At 34.9% G+C, this 17368-nt stretch overlaps 1 protein-coding gene across 1 annotated transcript in view; it reads left to right on the forward strand.

The window, feature by feature from the left end:
• TMEFF2 (transmembrane protein with EGF like and two follistatin like domains 2) overlaps positions 1-17368 on the forward strand; it is a 286201-nt gene that overhangs the window by 11196 nt on the left and 257637 nt on the right. Inside the window, exons 3-4 of the mRNA XM_005676285.3 lie at positions 285-414; positions 6948-6974. Of these exons, the coding sequence (XP_005676342.2) occupies positions 285-414; positions 6948-6974 (157 nt within the window). The remainder of the gene's footprint in view (positions 1-284; positions 415-6947; positions 6975-17368) is intronic.

Consider the following 17368-nt stretch of genomic DNA (forward strand, 5'->3'; position numbering starts at 1 on the left):
TGTTATATCTTTTTATTATTCCTTGTCCTAACACTTTCTTAGATTTTCCTGATTTAGAAGCTGATTTCCCCCCATCTGAATCAGATGACCAGTTGGCTTACTGGACATTGCTTTTGTATATCTTTGAATGATATTCTTACAAGGTCAAAGACTTGCTGGATACAATGGGGATCACTGAAAATGAAGACAAGTGCTTTCTTTTGTAAATGATGGTTTCTGTTCAAGATGTCAGAGGCATGTAAACCCCAGTACTAACCACAGGCTTACATCTGTGTCCTCCCCAGTGCAACAGTGACTATGTGCCTGTGTGTGGTTCCAATGGGGAGAGCTATCAGAATGAGTGTTATCTGCGGCAGGCTGCGTGCAAACAGCAGAGTGAGATACTGGTGGTGTCTGAAGGATCCTGTGCCACAGGTATGTATGTGATCCTGATGACTCCTGAAAACCTTTGGAATGGATTCTGAATCCAAAAACCATGTCTTGCTTTTCCTGTTATGTCCTGTTTATTATTATCCAGATAAATAATTCAGACTATATATTGGCTAGACAAGCCTCTTATATTTTTGTATCAAGCAAGCATTATTCCTATTCTATGTGTCTTTACATTTCAAGTTATTTCTGGAAGAAAGATAAATCTACCATAAGGATATTGGTAGATTTTAATACAGATACTATTTAATGAAGTACAGACATTGAATAACAATTAGAAATCTAGAGTGACTGCTCAGTTGCCAAATATATAGAAAGTAATCTATGCAGGAATAAATTTTGTTTGTTTGATCATTTATAACAATAGGATTGTTTGCTGGAGGACAGGCAGTTTGCAGATTTGGATTTGAAGGTTAAGATGTGCCTAATCTTACCAGCTCTACAAAATGCTGTTCTTAACACTGAGCAGATTACATTGAAGAATATATTGGGGATGAACATGACTTCTAAAGACATCTGTCCTTTCTAGAACCACTAGTGAGCCTGGGATCCCACACAACTTTTTAGTCATACTGTACCAAGAATGCTCCAAAGAAAGTAAGGACGAAGAGCACCTTCTTGTGCTCTTTAGTTTTTCAGGTTTTCCTTCTGCGTACAATGGTTATTAGAGCTGAATAGTATTACAGGAAGAGAGAAAAAACAAGAAGGATAAAGCCCAACTTGGTAAACCAATGCTATAAAATGAAGCTGCCTTTTCAGGTTAGGCTTGACATTAAAATCACATATATTAAAGAAACTTTAGTATCCTTTGAAATTTATTCCTAATGGCAAGTAAGCATCTTTCTGTGAGTCATAATTTTAGAGGAATCTGACGATACAAGCATATTTAAGAAAAATAATAATTATATATTATTATTATCATTAAAATGATATATCCTTTTTTCTTCAAAAAAGGAAATATAGAATAATGTCAAGAAAGGTCTATTTTATTGAAAAGTCCCTCTTAGATAACACTATGGAATTATATTAAAGATCATGTGTATGGTGGCTGGAGCAGAGTGGTAAATGAGCTAAGAAACAGTCTCATATTCTTTAAAAAAGATTATCTTAGGCCTATTGATTGTTAGTAGTTGATAATACTGTTCCAGTTTGCACTGGTAACTACCAAAGTTTCTAAGAATTAGCAGAAAAGAAAGGTATCTTTCCTTGTGAGCAATAACGTAGACTCTTCGGTTCTGGTTTTTAAGTAGTTTTTTCTCCTGTTTGATTCTTTGACAATGTGGATGTCCTTCCTGCAAGGGTGATTGAGAGGCAAGTTGAATTGGTGCACCATTTTCTTGTTTGCTGGAGCTAATAGATCATTGCCACTTGGACCATCTTTCTCAGTAGGAAAAGAGGAGGGCCACCATGCTACTCAGTACTATAGTAAGCATGGGGAAAATAGAAAGACAAGGAGCAAACTAATTATAAAAAATCAATCTGTCATAGCTACTGAAAAATGACACTTTAGGACAAATGGAATAGGAAAAAAGGAACCTCTTAGTCTCAGAACCAGGAATATGTAGGCAAATACTAGAGTACTAAGGAACGGATTTACTCATTCAGAGTCACATAGGATATCTGTCTGTCTCTGACAATAGGCAATGAAGATCAGTGGATAGTCATAATAAGCAGTCATGGAGTTATGGTTTGGTTAACAATGTTGGGTAGCAAAATCTCTGTTGCTTACTTGCCAACCTCCAAGTTTTTGTCAGCACATGCAATCACGTTCTTTTGATTCATTCAGTTATTCAGTTCTAGTCTGTAATTTATTGGTTATACTATGAAAATACTTAACCAAGTAGAACATTGAATCACAACTGAGTAACCCATCCCTAGCTTATTCACAGACTTAAATTTCTACAGGATTTAATTAGTAAATCGGTCTTGCTGAATGCATCTTCCATTGACGTGTAAATCTAAAAGAGTTTTGATCTGAATAATGATGGAGGGACCAAAGTAATTTTGATTAACCAGGTCTGACTAAATAAACTGGAGTTCTGACTTTTGATCTAAAAGAGATTCTTATTTTCTTCATAGATTTTGCAGTTTTTAATGCTGTTTGACATTGAATGGAGATGGCAAGTTGTGGTTTCTAAGAATAAAAGGCAGTAGTAGATTTATATTGATACTAAAATATAAAGATATAAACATAAAACTTATATTAAAATAACTTTATATTTATTACATTACATTGAATTTACAACTCATTTTTTATCTGGAAAATGTTTTCCTATTGAGCAGTCTGCTCAATAGCCTCACTGTCAGTTTCTCTTTTTTGCCTTATAAGAAATGTTTTGACTAAGAGTCTAGATTCAGGTCCAATAACATGGCTTCTTTTGTTAGGTTTCTCTTTCACTAATAAGGCTTTAGTAGGCTACTTGTCTCTGATTTGCCAAGATGAATCATTTTATAGCAAGCAAAGAACCATTAAAGCTTCCCATCAGGATTTTATAATGATGCCTTGACTTGTTATTATTCACTTGCTGAGTCCTGTCTGATTCCTTGTGACCCCATGGACCGCAGCGTTCCCGGCTTCCCTGTCCTTCACTATCTCCCAGAATATGCTCAGACTCAGTGTCCATTGAGTCAGTGATACCATTGAACCATCTCATCCTCTGTCAATCCCCTTCTCTTCTTTGCCCTAAATCTTTTCAGCATTAGGGTCTTTTCCAGTGAGTCAGCCGGAGCTTGAGCTTTAACATCAGTCTTTCCAATGAATATTCAGGACTGATTTCCTTTAGGATTGACTGGTTGGATCTTCTTGCTATCCACGTGACTCTCAAGAGTCCTCTCCAGCATCACAGTTTGAAAGCACCAATTCTTTGGCACTCAGCTTGCTTTATGGTCCAACTTGCACATCTGTAAATGACTACTGGAAAAATCATAACTTTGACTATATGAACTTTTATTGGCAGAGTGATGTTTCTGCTTTTTAATACACTGTCTAGGTTTGTCATAGCTTTTCTTTTAATTTTGTGGAGGCAGTCACCATATGCAGTGAATTTGGAGCCCGAGAAAATAAAGTCTGTCACTGTTTCCATTGTTTCCCCATCTATTTGTCATGAAGTGATAGGACCAGGTGACATGATCTTAGTTTTTTTTTTTTTTAATGATGAGTTTTAAGCCAGCTTTTTCACTCTCCTCTTATACTTTCATGAAGAGGCTCTTTAGTTCCTCTTCACTTTCTGCCATGAGAGTGGTATCATCTGTTTATCTGAGGTTATTGATATTTCTCCCGGCAATCTTGGTTCCAGCTTGTGAGTCATCTAACCTGGCATTTCACATAATACACTTTGCAAACTGGCAATATACAGCTTTGACATGCTCCTTTCCCAGTTTGGAACCAGTTGATTGTTCCATGTCCAGTTTTAGCTGTTGCTTTTTGACCTGCGTACAGGTTTCGCAGGAGGCAAGTAAGTGGTCTGGTATTCCCATCTCTTGATGAATATTTCAGTTTGTTGTGATCCACATAGTCAAAGGCTTTAGTGTAGTCTATGAAGCAGAAGTAGATGTTTTTTCTGGAATCCTCTTGCTTTTTCTATGATCCAGCAGATGTTGGTGATTTGACCTCTGGTTCCTCTGCCTTTTCTAAAACCAGCTTGAACATCTGGAATTTCTTGGTTCACGTACTGTTGGAGCCTAACTTGAAGGATTTTGAGCATTACTTTGCTAGCATGTGAAATGAATGCAATTGTATGGTAGTTTGAGCCTTATTTAGAATTGCCTTTCTTTGGGGTTAGATTGAAAACTGACCTGTTCCAGTCCTCTAGCCATTGCTGAGTTTTGCAAATTTACTGACATGAATGCAGCACTCTAACAGCATCATCTTTTAGGATTTGAAGTAGCTCAGCTGGAATTCCATCACCTTCACTAGCTTTGTTTGTAGTAAAGTTTCCTAAGGCCCACTTGACTTCACTTAAGGCCATGATTTAAGTGACCATTTTTTTTTTCAGTCTATTCCTCTGTCTTCACTAGCTACTTAATTTGGCTCAAATCAAACACAAATGTTCTTAAGGATCATGCCCGTTGAATTTTTAGAAACATACATGGGTAATACAAGCCAAAATATTACTGCCATTTTTCTTGATTTTCTCCAGCTATATGTAGTTAATAGAAAACATATAGATGAATAGCTAAGATGTTCACTCAAAATTTTAATTATTATGTTCCAGACATAGTGATAAGCATTTAAAATGTGCCATTGTGCAGTTATCCTCAAAATAGTCCAGTAGGATAGACATTACCCATTGATTAGAGGACCAGTAAGCTTAGAATGGTTGAATAATATTCCTAATGCTATCCAATGAGTATGTTTGGAGTTTGGAATCCATAAGCTTTTATGCATTTCCTCTTAGGTGTATTATATAAATGTAGGGAGCTGAATAAGACATGGTTCTTGATTTAAAGATGTTTACACTCTTAGTGGAAAGGAATAAGAAGCTATATACGTGTAACTAAAACAAAGGTAGAATGCATAAATGCTACAATAATACAGCCTGTTATTAACTTCTGATGATTTTATAGGTAATTTTATAACTTAAGCTTTCAAATTAATTCAAATGAAGTCAGTTAAAATTCTAGCTGTGAAAAGATACAAAAAGTAGACTTTACCAACTTTGACCATTCAAGCACTGTTCCATCCAAAAGTGATTGTTCTGTGACATAGGACTCAGTTCAGTTGACAGGACTCTCTTCCTGCTGTTGAGATGAATGCATCAGCCTTTTTCCCTCTGTTCTCTTAAACCAGTCAAATTGAATAATTAGAATCCTTATTTGAGTCTACGTTTACCAAGAGTGGTTTTAATTATGAAATTTTTTTTACCAATTAACTTGCCTTTAAGGGAAGGAGAGCCTGACCCAAAGACTTTCTCCTTAGTCATGTAAGCAGTTAATGACTTGAGGCTTTGATTTAATAAAATGTTAAATCTTATGAATATGTTAGTCTGGGTATCCACCAAGGCTGACAATTCAAAACAGCTGCTCCTTCATGACAGTGCTAATGTCTAACATAATGACAAGGAGAATTATTAGCGAGGCATTCATTCTTCCTGTGTCAGTCTTCTATAGATTTTCATACATCATGCCTCTTTCTATGAGTGCTCTTCAATAAAGTGTCATTGAGGCAAACAAGTAGTATTTTATTTTAATTGGTCTAAAACAACAAACACAAATTCATAGACATGGCATTTGATATGGCTCTTGAACTCTGGCTGAGAATTCAATGTAAAATGAAGGCCAGTCAGACAAAGAATACCAGTATTAATATACCAATATTAGTCTTATTTCCCATTATTAACATTAAAAATACATACCCAAATGTATTTAGAATGGAAGGAAGTGGGGGGAGGCAGAAGGAAGGTGATGTCTCCACTTAACAGGTAGAAGCAAATGGAGACTCAATGATTTTGACTCCAACTAACCAGGCCATCATAAAGGAGATCAGTCCTGGGTGTTCATTGGAAGGACTGATGCTGAAGCTGAAACTCCAAAACTTCGGCCACCTCATGCGAAGAGTTGACTCATTGGAAAAAACTCTGATGCTTGGAGGGATTAGGGGCAGGAGGAGAAGGGGACAACAGAGAATGAGATGGCTGGATGGCATCACAGACTCGATGGACGTGAGTCTGAGTGAACTCAGGGAGTTGGTGATGGACAGGGAGGCCTGGCGTGCTGTGATTCGCAAAGAGTCAGACACGACTGAGCGACTGAACTGAACTGAACTGAAGAAACTGAATGTTTCTGGGAAATGAGTTGTCAGAAATTGACAACTTTCCCAAGTTGTAGTTATGTGAGAGGGAGGGGAAAGGACTGTAGGAAAAGGAAGGCAGAGAGAGGTTATTGTCTTCTCTGCCAACATCTCCTAGGGTATAGCCAATTTTAATCACAAACGCAAACCTGAAGCTCACCCTTTTGAATTTCAAAAATAGTAGATGCTGTTTATACAGATAGACTCTTCCAGAGTTGTGGTATTTGGAAAATGTATTAGCTCTTATATAAAAAGATATTCATCTTTAAACTGTTTTTCCCTTTGTAATGCAATGTACAAGAATATAAGCCTTAATTATGAGTATTCGCCACAAGTCTTAGACTACTTAATTTCTAAATTTCACTGATTGTTATAAGCATCTTGTTTTTAATTTTTTTGTTAATGGCACCATATTCATCTTGACTAAAATAAAAATGAAAATTTTTATATAGTCAAGTTTGAGAATTAATTCCAAAGCTGAATAATACATTGTTCATGAAATTTAAGATGAAAATAATAGAGAATTGATTTTATAAGCTATATTACAGATATTAAACTACATTGATATGAATGTTTTTCAAGTTAAATGTTAGTAATTTTTCAATTATATTAATATATAATGGAGAAAGTATTTATTTTAAATTTATTTTGGATTTAATTTAAAAGTTCATAAATATTGTTTGAATATGTTTTTTAAGCTAAAACAAATTACTTCCTTTTTTCCTCCCAGATGCAGGATCAGGATCCGGAGATGGAGGTAGGAGTTGCCTTTTTATATATTGAAAGGTTTCTATGTGGATGTTACTCGTGGATATTTACTTATGTATTTGTCATTGCGTATATCTAAGACCAATTCGCATTTTGCATCTTAGGGAAGGGAAAACTAAAAACAAAATCATTCTTCTTATTAAATAAATGTATATACCATATAAATTATTTGATATATTTATGAATCATACTTAAGAACTTTTTCCATCTAATATTCCTATTCATTTGTATATCTGTGTTTGAATTAACTTTGAGATAAATCTGCATAACAGAACTTCATAATAAGCCTCCAAGCATATTTGGCAGGACAGAAAACTCCTAGAAAATCATTTAAATGTTTTTTTAAATACATAATTACAAAATATTGATACTAATATTGATAGCTATTATGTAAACAGGAACATAATTATCAAATTAATAGTTTGAAACTGAAGGAGCTTTAGTTCATTAAAGAAAAATAAAAAAGATAAATTTAAGCCAGTGAAAATAAGATCGTGTCTTTACTTCTTTGATTAAATTAATCTATAGTTATTTTTACTAACACAAGATATATGTTTTCATGATTTAGTTGTGTGTTTAAAGAAGTATATAAGAGATAGGCAGAAACTTTCAAAATTTTATATGATATACTTACTGCCAATTAAGATTTTACTTATGGATTGGACCTTCATTGAAAATTTCCCAAAATGCTTTTCCAGTTGAAATTCAAGCAAAATGCTATCTTTATTTACAACAAGAAAAAATAGAAACAACTAAATGTAATTTCAACAAGAATACTGAAAAGAGAATGAATAAAAACATAAACATTCTCTCAGGACCTTGCTTAAGTTATATAAAATGATTAAATGCATGTTTCTATTAGTTTTTAATGAAGAATTTGATAAAAGATGAGGACAGAAGGTGGAGTCAGGAAAGTCCAATTCTACTGCTTACCTTATCTGGTTTGGGCAACAAGTTAGAGATTTATCAAGTCAAAGGCTTAACTAGTTCAAATAAGCAACACCCAGAGAATAAAATTAGAGCAGCATATTGGAGCACAATTTTTTTTCATAAAGACTGAAATTGAATAGGAGTCACGATTCAGTGCTATGAGAGTATAAATATATTTCCATATCACATGACATTAGACAGTCATTTGATGTTAAGATAATCTTACTATTTCTAAGAAATTATTTTTTCCTCTGGCTAATTAATATAATATTCCTAAGAAAGCTTCCCTGCAAGTTTTGCGAAGATGAGCTTCTAAGATCAAGCAAACTTTAAAGAGAAAAAGGAAAAAAGTTTTTTGAGTAGATATTTCACTATCCGAATACTAAGAAATCCGTCAGTTTGTTAAAATGTCAATTTTGGAAGGGAGCAGTTCTATGAAAAATTTCCTGGCTATTTAGTTTTACGTGTAGACTACTTAATTTGAAAGATATTGTATTGTTTCAGCTGTTCCACTCTTTACACGTCTTATTAATTTTTTGGCATCTTTAAAAAAAACCACAGAATTATCTTCATTGCCTCTTTTGTTAGAGCACCATGGTATAATTTTTTCTAGTTGAGTCTTTTCCGCATGTCATACATCATCATTTTTTTCAATAGTAAGGTGTAGTGGGTATATCAGATAACTAGTTGCCAGTTTTTCCTTCATTGTATTTAGCACATGCAATTGACTGTAAAGTCAACCTCACTCTTCCTTGTTGAATTCTAGACTGAAATATTAGGTTCATTATTTTTTCCTATGATCTGTATAAGGTGATTTTTTAAAGGAATTCACTTTAATTTCATAAAGAAGACATTTATAACTTATTGTTTTTTCTCCCTTTAAAAAATTTCTCTTCCTTTTAATTATATGTGTTTTATATTAACTTGGAGGAAAAATAAACAAAACAACTTCTTAAGAGATAATTGCTTTGGGACGAAAATAAAAGCATATAACCCATTTAATTCTGAGCTGTATTCTTTATAAAGAGTTGTTTTCCTGAAAGTTGTGGTTAATGAGTATTTACTCCTAGCTGTTTCTTTTATTTTTAGTCAGACTCAAAAATTTTTGTTTTGTTTTGTTTTTGCTGAATTTATTTTTTCTAGTCTATGTGTTCTTTGCTCTGAAATACTAATGGTTTTAATTTTCCATATTTTTTTAACTTTAGTACAAAATGATAGAAAGCTTAATAACGAGAACCTAAAAGCATAGTTTAGAGTGACCTGCACAATTCTAGTTCACATGTCGATTGGATTATATGGAAAATATATTTGACTTGCTACCTCTGCTATATAAAGGATGGACTTGCTCCGTGTTCTGACCGAGTTCCTGTTACCAAGATATCTAGAAGAGCCAGAATCAGTTCCCTTTGAATTAACCAGAAGTGATTGAATTACCTATTATTGTTTGGTTAATCCAACAGTCCTAGTTAGTGATTGTCCTAACTAGTCTCTATAGGATATATTCTCAATAATGTGTATTTGGTTAATAATCAAGGCATCTTTGCAAGCACTTTGGATAGTTAATGGTTATTTTTCTAATTTCTTTTAACAAAAGTTAATATACTTCCCAAATGTAGTGCATTGATCTGAATAGTGAAGTGAACAATTTTATTTGGAAAACACATATATGTGACTATCATAAATGATATGGTTAAATCAAATCCAAATCCAAAAACTTTATAAATACATAAGGTTTTACTTTTTTAGATTGTCCTACATTCTTAAGTGAAAAGTGAAGTCGCTCAGTCGTGTCTGACTCTTTGTGACCCTGTGGACTATAGCCCACAAGGCTCCTCCGTCCATGGAATTCTCCAGGCAAGAATACTGGAGTGGGTTGCAACATCCTTCTCCAGGGGATCTTCCCAACCCAGGGATCGAACCCAGGTCTCCCTCATTGCAGGCAGACGCTTTAACCTCTGAGCCACCAGGAAGGTCCCCGTCCTACATTCTTAAACAAATAAATGTTAGCATTGAATATTAGACCTGATTTTTTTTAATTAAGTTTAACTTATTTGCACAAGGGTATATCTATCATTTATTGCACTTGAGGAAACATTTTTACCATATAAAAGGGATCTAAATGTTTCATAAAATTTATGCTAACTTGTTTTTGTATGTTTTATAGAAGGTTTAACTATCTTTAACTATTAATCTGTTTATTTATTAAGGAAACATTAATATAAAGAATTTGAGTGAAAGACCAGTTGTTTATGGAATCCTCTGTTTTCAAGCAAAAATATTTAGTTGAAAAGGCATCTTCATCAAATAACCTTTTGGATAGACTCATATTTAAAAAAAACAATTCAGGTTAAACTATAATTAGCTATATATGTGTCTAATAGAAAGGTAATATGTAGTAGAGTGTGGATAAAATCCCAAAGAATTTCAAAAAGTAGTAAAAGGAAAGGGGTTGGTGTTTCAAGTACTTATATATATGGAGATAGTGTTGTAAATAAGAAAACGGGTGTGTGTAGGAGGGATAATAACATCTTCTCTACCCACGGACTTCCTTAAGCACCAAACACTGCAATGTGAAAGAATCTAGGGCTGTGTGGGTGGTTAAGGGATAATTTTTAACACCTGCTTTTATTTCACAGTCTTTCAGTCATATTATAAGATAAGACCATGAATATTTTCCATTAAGCTTAACATATATTTCTGGATTAACTAGACTTCTGACAAATTCCTAAAAACAAAAACAAGTCCTGTAAAATAAAAAGTATATTTTAACTATTAAAAGAATAATAAACATATTATCCTGCTAAAAGTCTGGAAGAATTCATGATTAAATTTTAATAACATCTTATGGGAAGTTGTATGATAATATCTATAGAAACAAAATGTCTCTAAGATATACACTATAGATGCAATGGGTATATTTTTAATTCATGAGATAAAGTAAAGCTCTGGGGCTTCATACAACTTATACAATTCTATACTTTTAAGAGGATTCTTTAACAATTTAATCAAGAGATTAATGTCAGATATGTACAGCAACATATCAAATTAAATTTATATCCATTAGTTGTATAAAGTCTGATTTTTGTTTTAATAATCCAGATAATGGCTATTATGATGACTTTAATGCACAAAATCAGTTATGCTGTGTTTTATTTAATGCAAAATTGTCTTATGCAGATTATCTTTGTATGATATTACTTGGATGTACAAAATTAAGATATTTATTTTGTATATACTTTGGCTAGAACAAGAAATATTTACATCACAACAAACTGTAGACCCTAGGCTGTTTCTGATCATGTAGATTGCTAAAAACCAGAAACCAGTGTTGTAATAATTTTGAGAACTGAAAATTTATTTTTAAACAATTCTTAGATTTCTAATGTGGATTTGATGATATTCATGAATTACACTGAATTGAACAAGCCTCCTATCAGCTGGGGACCATGACAAGGTTTCTGGAGTTCTAAAGCTGAATATGACATAGTTCTTTATACTCAAGGAGATTTACATGTAATTCTTTTCTTAGCAAGCAATGGGAAAATTATGATTCTAATTATCAAAAGAGAAATAATCCCCTGTAGAAATAAAATGTTAAGTATACTGTAAATAACAAGGAACTGAATGTTCATTTCATAAAATATTCTTATGTCAGGTTAAGTAATTTTTTCTCCCACGTTGCTATACCAGTTCCCTTTTTTGATCTCAATCTGTACCTCTCCACCTTATTGTCATAGTCAAGTTCTGGCAAACACAATGTGCCTTGCCATGTGTTTTCTCCACTGGGTACACATTATAGCCAAAGTCTGACAGGCATCAGTTGTCAGCAGCCTCATCTGGAATACCGATTAATTTAAAAATTCTACCCTGTACACGAAGTTTGAGATTTTTCCATGGCAATACATACAAGGAGGAAGCAGAAACTGCTCTTGCTTTTGCTGTTCTACACCTTAGAGCTGTTGTTCTGCCTGGAGATGAGTTTATAGACATCTGAACCACAGATGAAATATATCTCAGGTTTTCATGGAGTAGAATCCATTTTGCTTCCTCTATAGCTCAAAGAAAACCAATATTGTGATGGAGTGATGAAATAGAGGTAGGATGAATGAAGATAGTGGATAACGAAAATGAAAAAAACAAAACAAGCAAACAAAAGGAGGGAAACAAAGTGAGAATGATGGAAAATGAAAAGGGAGAACAAAACTTTGTTACCAACATACCTTCACACATGACTACCATCTTAAAAATAAAAATAACTTCTTTTTTTTAGTAGAATGATAATAATTGACTGAATTTCCAGAGAAGATTCCTTGGGGATGTGAAATGGATACCACAAACATTTTCTTTTTCTGAATCACTTATATGGATTTCTAAAAATTGTATCTAGGAAAATAAATGTAATCATTATGTACAGTTTGATAGACATGGCTTTGGGCTAAGAATCAGGAGATTTGTATTCTAAATTTTTAATTGGCTTAAAGGATGCCTATTTGAGTTTACTTGCAAGCTCCTTGGAGATTCATTTCTTTTATTGGTAAAGGAGAATAGTATCTGCTTATAGGAAAAGATAATTATAATAAACTAATGCAAAGGACTTTGGATTCCAAAAAATGAAATGAAAAGAATTTATATTAACTTTGTTCTTTTTTCCCATTTAAAAATATAATTTCTCTGAAGGGTTTAATTGAAATTTAGATCTTTGAATTAGTAAGTTTTAAGTTCATGGTCTAAAATATTGATGCTGAGATAATAACAACTCTACAAATCCAATCACAGTTTTCAGTATTTAGAGGAGATAGCTAGCTTTGCACTTTGAAGGGGAGTGAAATCATAGTTTTGATATTGGAGGAACTGCAGTTCTATATGACAGGTAAGAAATAGGGAACAGTGTTTTAAAAATTCAAAACAGTCAGTTCAATTCAGTTCACTTGCTCAGTCGCGTCCAACTCTTTGTGACCCCATGGACTACAGCATGTCAGGCTTCCCTGTCCATCATCAACTCCCTGAGTTTACTCAAGCTCATGTCCATCCAGTCAGTAATGCCATCCAACCATCTCATCCTCTGTCAACCCCTTCTCTTCCTGCCTTCAACCCTTCCCAGCATCAGGGTCTCTTCCAATGAGTTAAATCTTCGCATCAGGTGGCCAAATATTGGTGCTTCAGCTTTAGCATCAGTCCTTCCAATGAATATTCAGGACTGATTTCCTTTAGGATGGATGGGTTGGATCTCCTTGCAGTCCAAGAAACTCTCAAGAGTCTTCTCCAAAACCACAGTTCAAAAGCATTCATTCTTCGGCACTCATCTTTCTTTGTGATTCAACTCTCACGTCCATAATGATTACTGGAAAAAACATAGCATTGACTAGATGGACCTTTGTCAGCAAAGTAATGTCTCTGCTTTTTAATATGCTGTCTAGGTTTGTCATAGCTTTTCTTCCAAGGAGCAAGTGTCTTTTAATTTCATGGCTGCAGTCACCATCTGCAGTGATTTTGGAGCCCAAGAAAATAAAGTCTCTCACTGTTTTCATTCTTTCCCCATCTATTTGCCATGAAGTGATGGGACCAGATGCCATGATCTTTGTTTTATGAATGTTGAGTTTTAAGCCAACTTTTGCACTCTCCTCTTTCACTTTCATCAAGAAGCACTTTAGTTCCTCTTTGTTTTCTGCCATAAAGGTGGTATCATCTGCATATCTGAGGTTATTGATATTTTTCCTGGCAATCTTGATTTCAGCTTGTGCTTCATCCAGCCAGGCATTTCACATGATGTACTCTGCACAGAAGCTAAATAAGCAGGATGACAATATACAGCCTTGACATACTCCTTTCCAATTTGGAACATTTGTTGTTCCATGTCCAGTTCTAACTATTGCTTCTTGACCTGCATACAGATTTCTCAGGAAGCAGGTAAGGTGGTCTGGTATTCCCGTCTCTGTAAGAATTTTCCACAGTTTGATGTGATCCACATAGTCAAAGAGTGTAGCATAGTCAATGAAGCAGAAGTAGGTATTTTTCTGGAACTCTCTTGCATTTTCTATGATCCAACGGGTGATCAAGACAGTAAATAAGTCTTAAGATTACAATGGTAGTCAGTTGCCTCTGTAGAAATCCCAAAAAGAAGAAATGGGAGGAATTCACAATATGGTGGATTCGATATACTCCCAAGGAAGAATTTTCATTAGGTTGCTAAGCATTGCAAAGTTTTTCTAAGGGGATTTGAACTTTTAGAAAGAGATTCTTTTAAAGTAGATGGAAATACTTGATTATAGTTCTGCTGGATGCCAGAGCATGAATTAGATAAATCCATAAGGATACCTAACTCAGGTATAATTGTTTGTAAAATGCCCCATGGTTTATAAAAAGCACTAATTCATTTAATCACAATAGCAACCTTTGGATATGTGGAAGATAATCACAAAAAACAAAATTGCATTTTACCCACAATGCCAGCAACAGTACATTACGTTAAATAAGCCAGTCCTTGAATTTCAGGAAGAAAGGAAACTATAGTCTACAGAGTACCCTACCTCTTGCAGTAGCTGTTTGCAACACCTATATCCAACAGACCCCATATTCTGTTTATATAAATCTTATCAACAATCGTATGAAATTTTATTCTCTCTTCTCCTTCCGCCCTTCTTAGTCTCATTTTTATTTCTGAAACCATCTATTCTATTCAAGGTGTTAAGTTAGTCATTCAGTTGTGTCTGACTCTTTGCAACTCTATGAACTTTAGCCCTCCAGGTTCCTCTGTCCATGGAATTCTTCAGGCAAGAATACTGAAGCGGGTAGCCAGTCCCTTCTCCAGGGGATCTTCTCGACCCAGGGATTGAACCCATTTTTCCTGCATTGCTGGCAGATTCTTTACCATCTGAGCCACAAGGGAACCCCATTCTATTCAAAGTAATCCTCAAACCCCTATGGATTTATGTATCATCAAGTCGATCATACTCATCAATCTATAATGGTTTGCCATCTATTCTTCTCTATTAATTTTCCCTTCATCACCCATCCCTGGTCCTATTCCTTTTTGAAGTATTCACTCTAAGGTATTTGTTATACTTTAACTTGGGGGGAAAAATATAATTGTGTAAGTGGTTGCAGGAAGTGTACTCTGTGGATTTGGTCCCCATTCCACCACTTACTAGCTATGTGACCACAGACAGGTTACTTATACAATCTGTTTTAGTTTCTTCATCCATGATCCTTGCAGGGTTTCCCAAGAAGTAGAATCTGAGGTTAGATTTGTACATTCGAGTTTCACTAGTAGGGCTTTCAGGATCAGTGTCAGTAGGAAAGAAGGATGTAGGGCTGGGCAGATGAAGTAAGACTGGTGCAGTTTTAAAAAGCCACAGCAGGCACCATAGGAGCTCTCAACATGGCATGGCCCCTCTGAGTTGTACTTAAAATTGGGTTGATGGGGCTGGGCCTTCACATCGCACCATTGATCACTGTTGATGTGGGTGAACCCCAGGGGAGTGTTACCTCGGACCAGGTGGCTCTCTTTAACTGCAGGCTAGACCTGGAGAGGCACTCTGCTGTGACCTGTCTGCATACAACATTCCCAGCAGAGAAGGGGCAAGTATGCACATTGCATCATGGCATTCTCTACAATCTGTAACATTTAAAACAAGGAACAAAACAGAATCCCTGCTCTTGCAGAACTTATTTCTTGTGAAAAGAGCCAAACAGTAAACAAATAAATAAGAAAAAAAATATAGATTGTCAAATGGTATGCAGGAAGGAAAAAGTGAGATAAGCATAGAAAGTTACTAATGGATTTGAAGTGATCAGGAAGGCGTGGACAAAGATAAGGAAGTAAAGGATCAGGATCGAGGCTTGCAAATAAGAAAGAGAAGGGCATTCCAGGAGAACTGCAATGCAAAAGCTCTGAAGGTGCATAACCCCAGAAGGTCTCAGATGTTAGTTGGACTGAAGTGAGTGAGAGGATGCTTGGAGATAAGGAAGAGAGATGGAGGTGAGCCTACAGACCCTCTTGTGGGGTTTGACTCTTCCTGTGAGTGAGTTGGGAGCCATCGAGGGTCTACAGCAAAGAAAATGTTCTGATCTGACTAGTGATTTTACCAGATCTGTGTTGAAAACGCGATGTGTTGAAGTAAGGGAAGAAGGAAAGACTACTGTAATTAAAAGAAAAAAGATAGGATTTGCCTGGTAGACTAGTGACTTAGGCTCTGTGCTCCCAATGCAGAAGAGCGAGGTTGGGTCCTTGGTCAGGGAACTAGATCCCATATGCCACAATTGAACAAGACCCTGCATGCCAAATAAGTAAACAAATATTTTTAAAAAGAATGGAAATAATTAAAGAAGAAAAAAGATAACATTTCTTTTACCTGCTTGTCAATGTTCAGGAGTCTGTGATATATTCTCCACAATGTCTCTTGTCTATTCCAGATGTACCAGTCTGCTACCCACCCGAAAGACGTTTGTGGTCCTTTAAGTAGATATCCTACTGTAGATACTGCACAGCAGTCGAATCAATTTTTTTTTCTCTTAGGGTATTTTCATATTTAGGGTTTTATTTAAGATGTCCTTCTCTTGTTTTGATGCTTGTAAGCAAGCAGAACATTTCAGGCATTAGCAGACAGTATTTAATACATAGGAATCTCTCTGCATGCTGCAGTGCATGCCAAATTGCATTGACTTTTGTTTCAAATTTGGATTTGAAAATATAGCATTTTTTTAGTGTACTAGATGTACAATATGTATCGTAGCATATGATTTGCAATGTGTACTTAACAAAGAGCAATTTCATTTTCTCTGGTAAATTACACACTTGTTATAACTTTGGGATTTAAAAAAACCCTGGAATAAATAGAAAACAATATGTTTAAATAATGTTAGCATTCTGGCTCAGTGAGTCAAACCAGAAGAATTATTCCAGTGACTTTCAGTTAGTCAACTGGTTCTGAAGATAACTTTCGTTTTGTATTACTTGCTGGGATCTCTCTCTGAGAAGAATAAAAGGAGAATTAACTGGATTTTAAGTAAAGTTGAACGGATGATTTCAAGAACTTGTTTAGCAGATGGATCATTTAAATTGGATCTATTCCTAATTAAATATTTATTTAATATAAAATAATAAATACAGTTCTTTTAAACTTCTATCCCATTTTCTCTCATTTCCCAGCTGCTTTTCTCACTCCTTAATTTCATAGTTTGACTGATTGGATGGTTGTTCTAAGATTACCTTCTGATGGGGAAGGCTACACGCAGAAATCTATATTAGTGTGACCAGTTAAGAGGGAACCCATTTCTAGTATAGCCTCTACAGAAAATTAATGTACTCTGCATATATTTGATCCTGGCTAAATTGAGAATTTTTGCATCATCTTGGAAGCATTGAATTGGGGTGATAGCCATTTTAGACACACTCTAGAGACTCTAACCTTAACAGAAAGCCATGGCCTTTGGCAAGTAGAGTTTCTGACACTG

Source organism: Capra hircus, chromosome 2 (assembly GCF_001704415.2).
Source record: "Capra hircus breed San Clemente chromosome 2, ASM170441v1, whole genome shotgun sequence".
NCBI lineage: Eukaryota > Metazoa > Chordata > Mammalia > Artiodactyla > Bovidae > Capra > Capra hircus.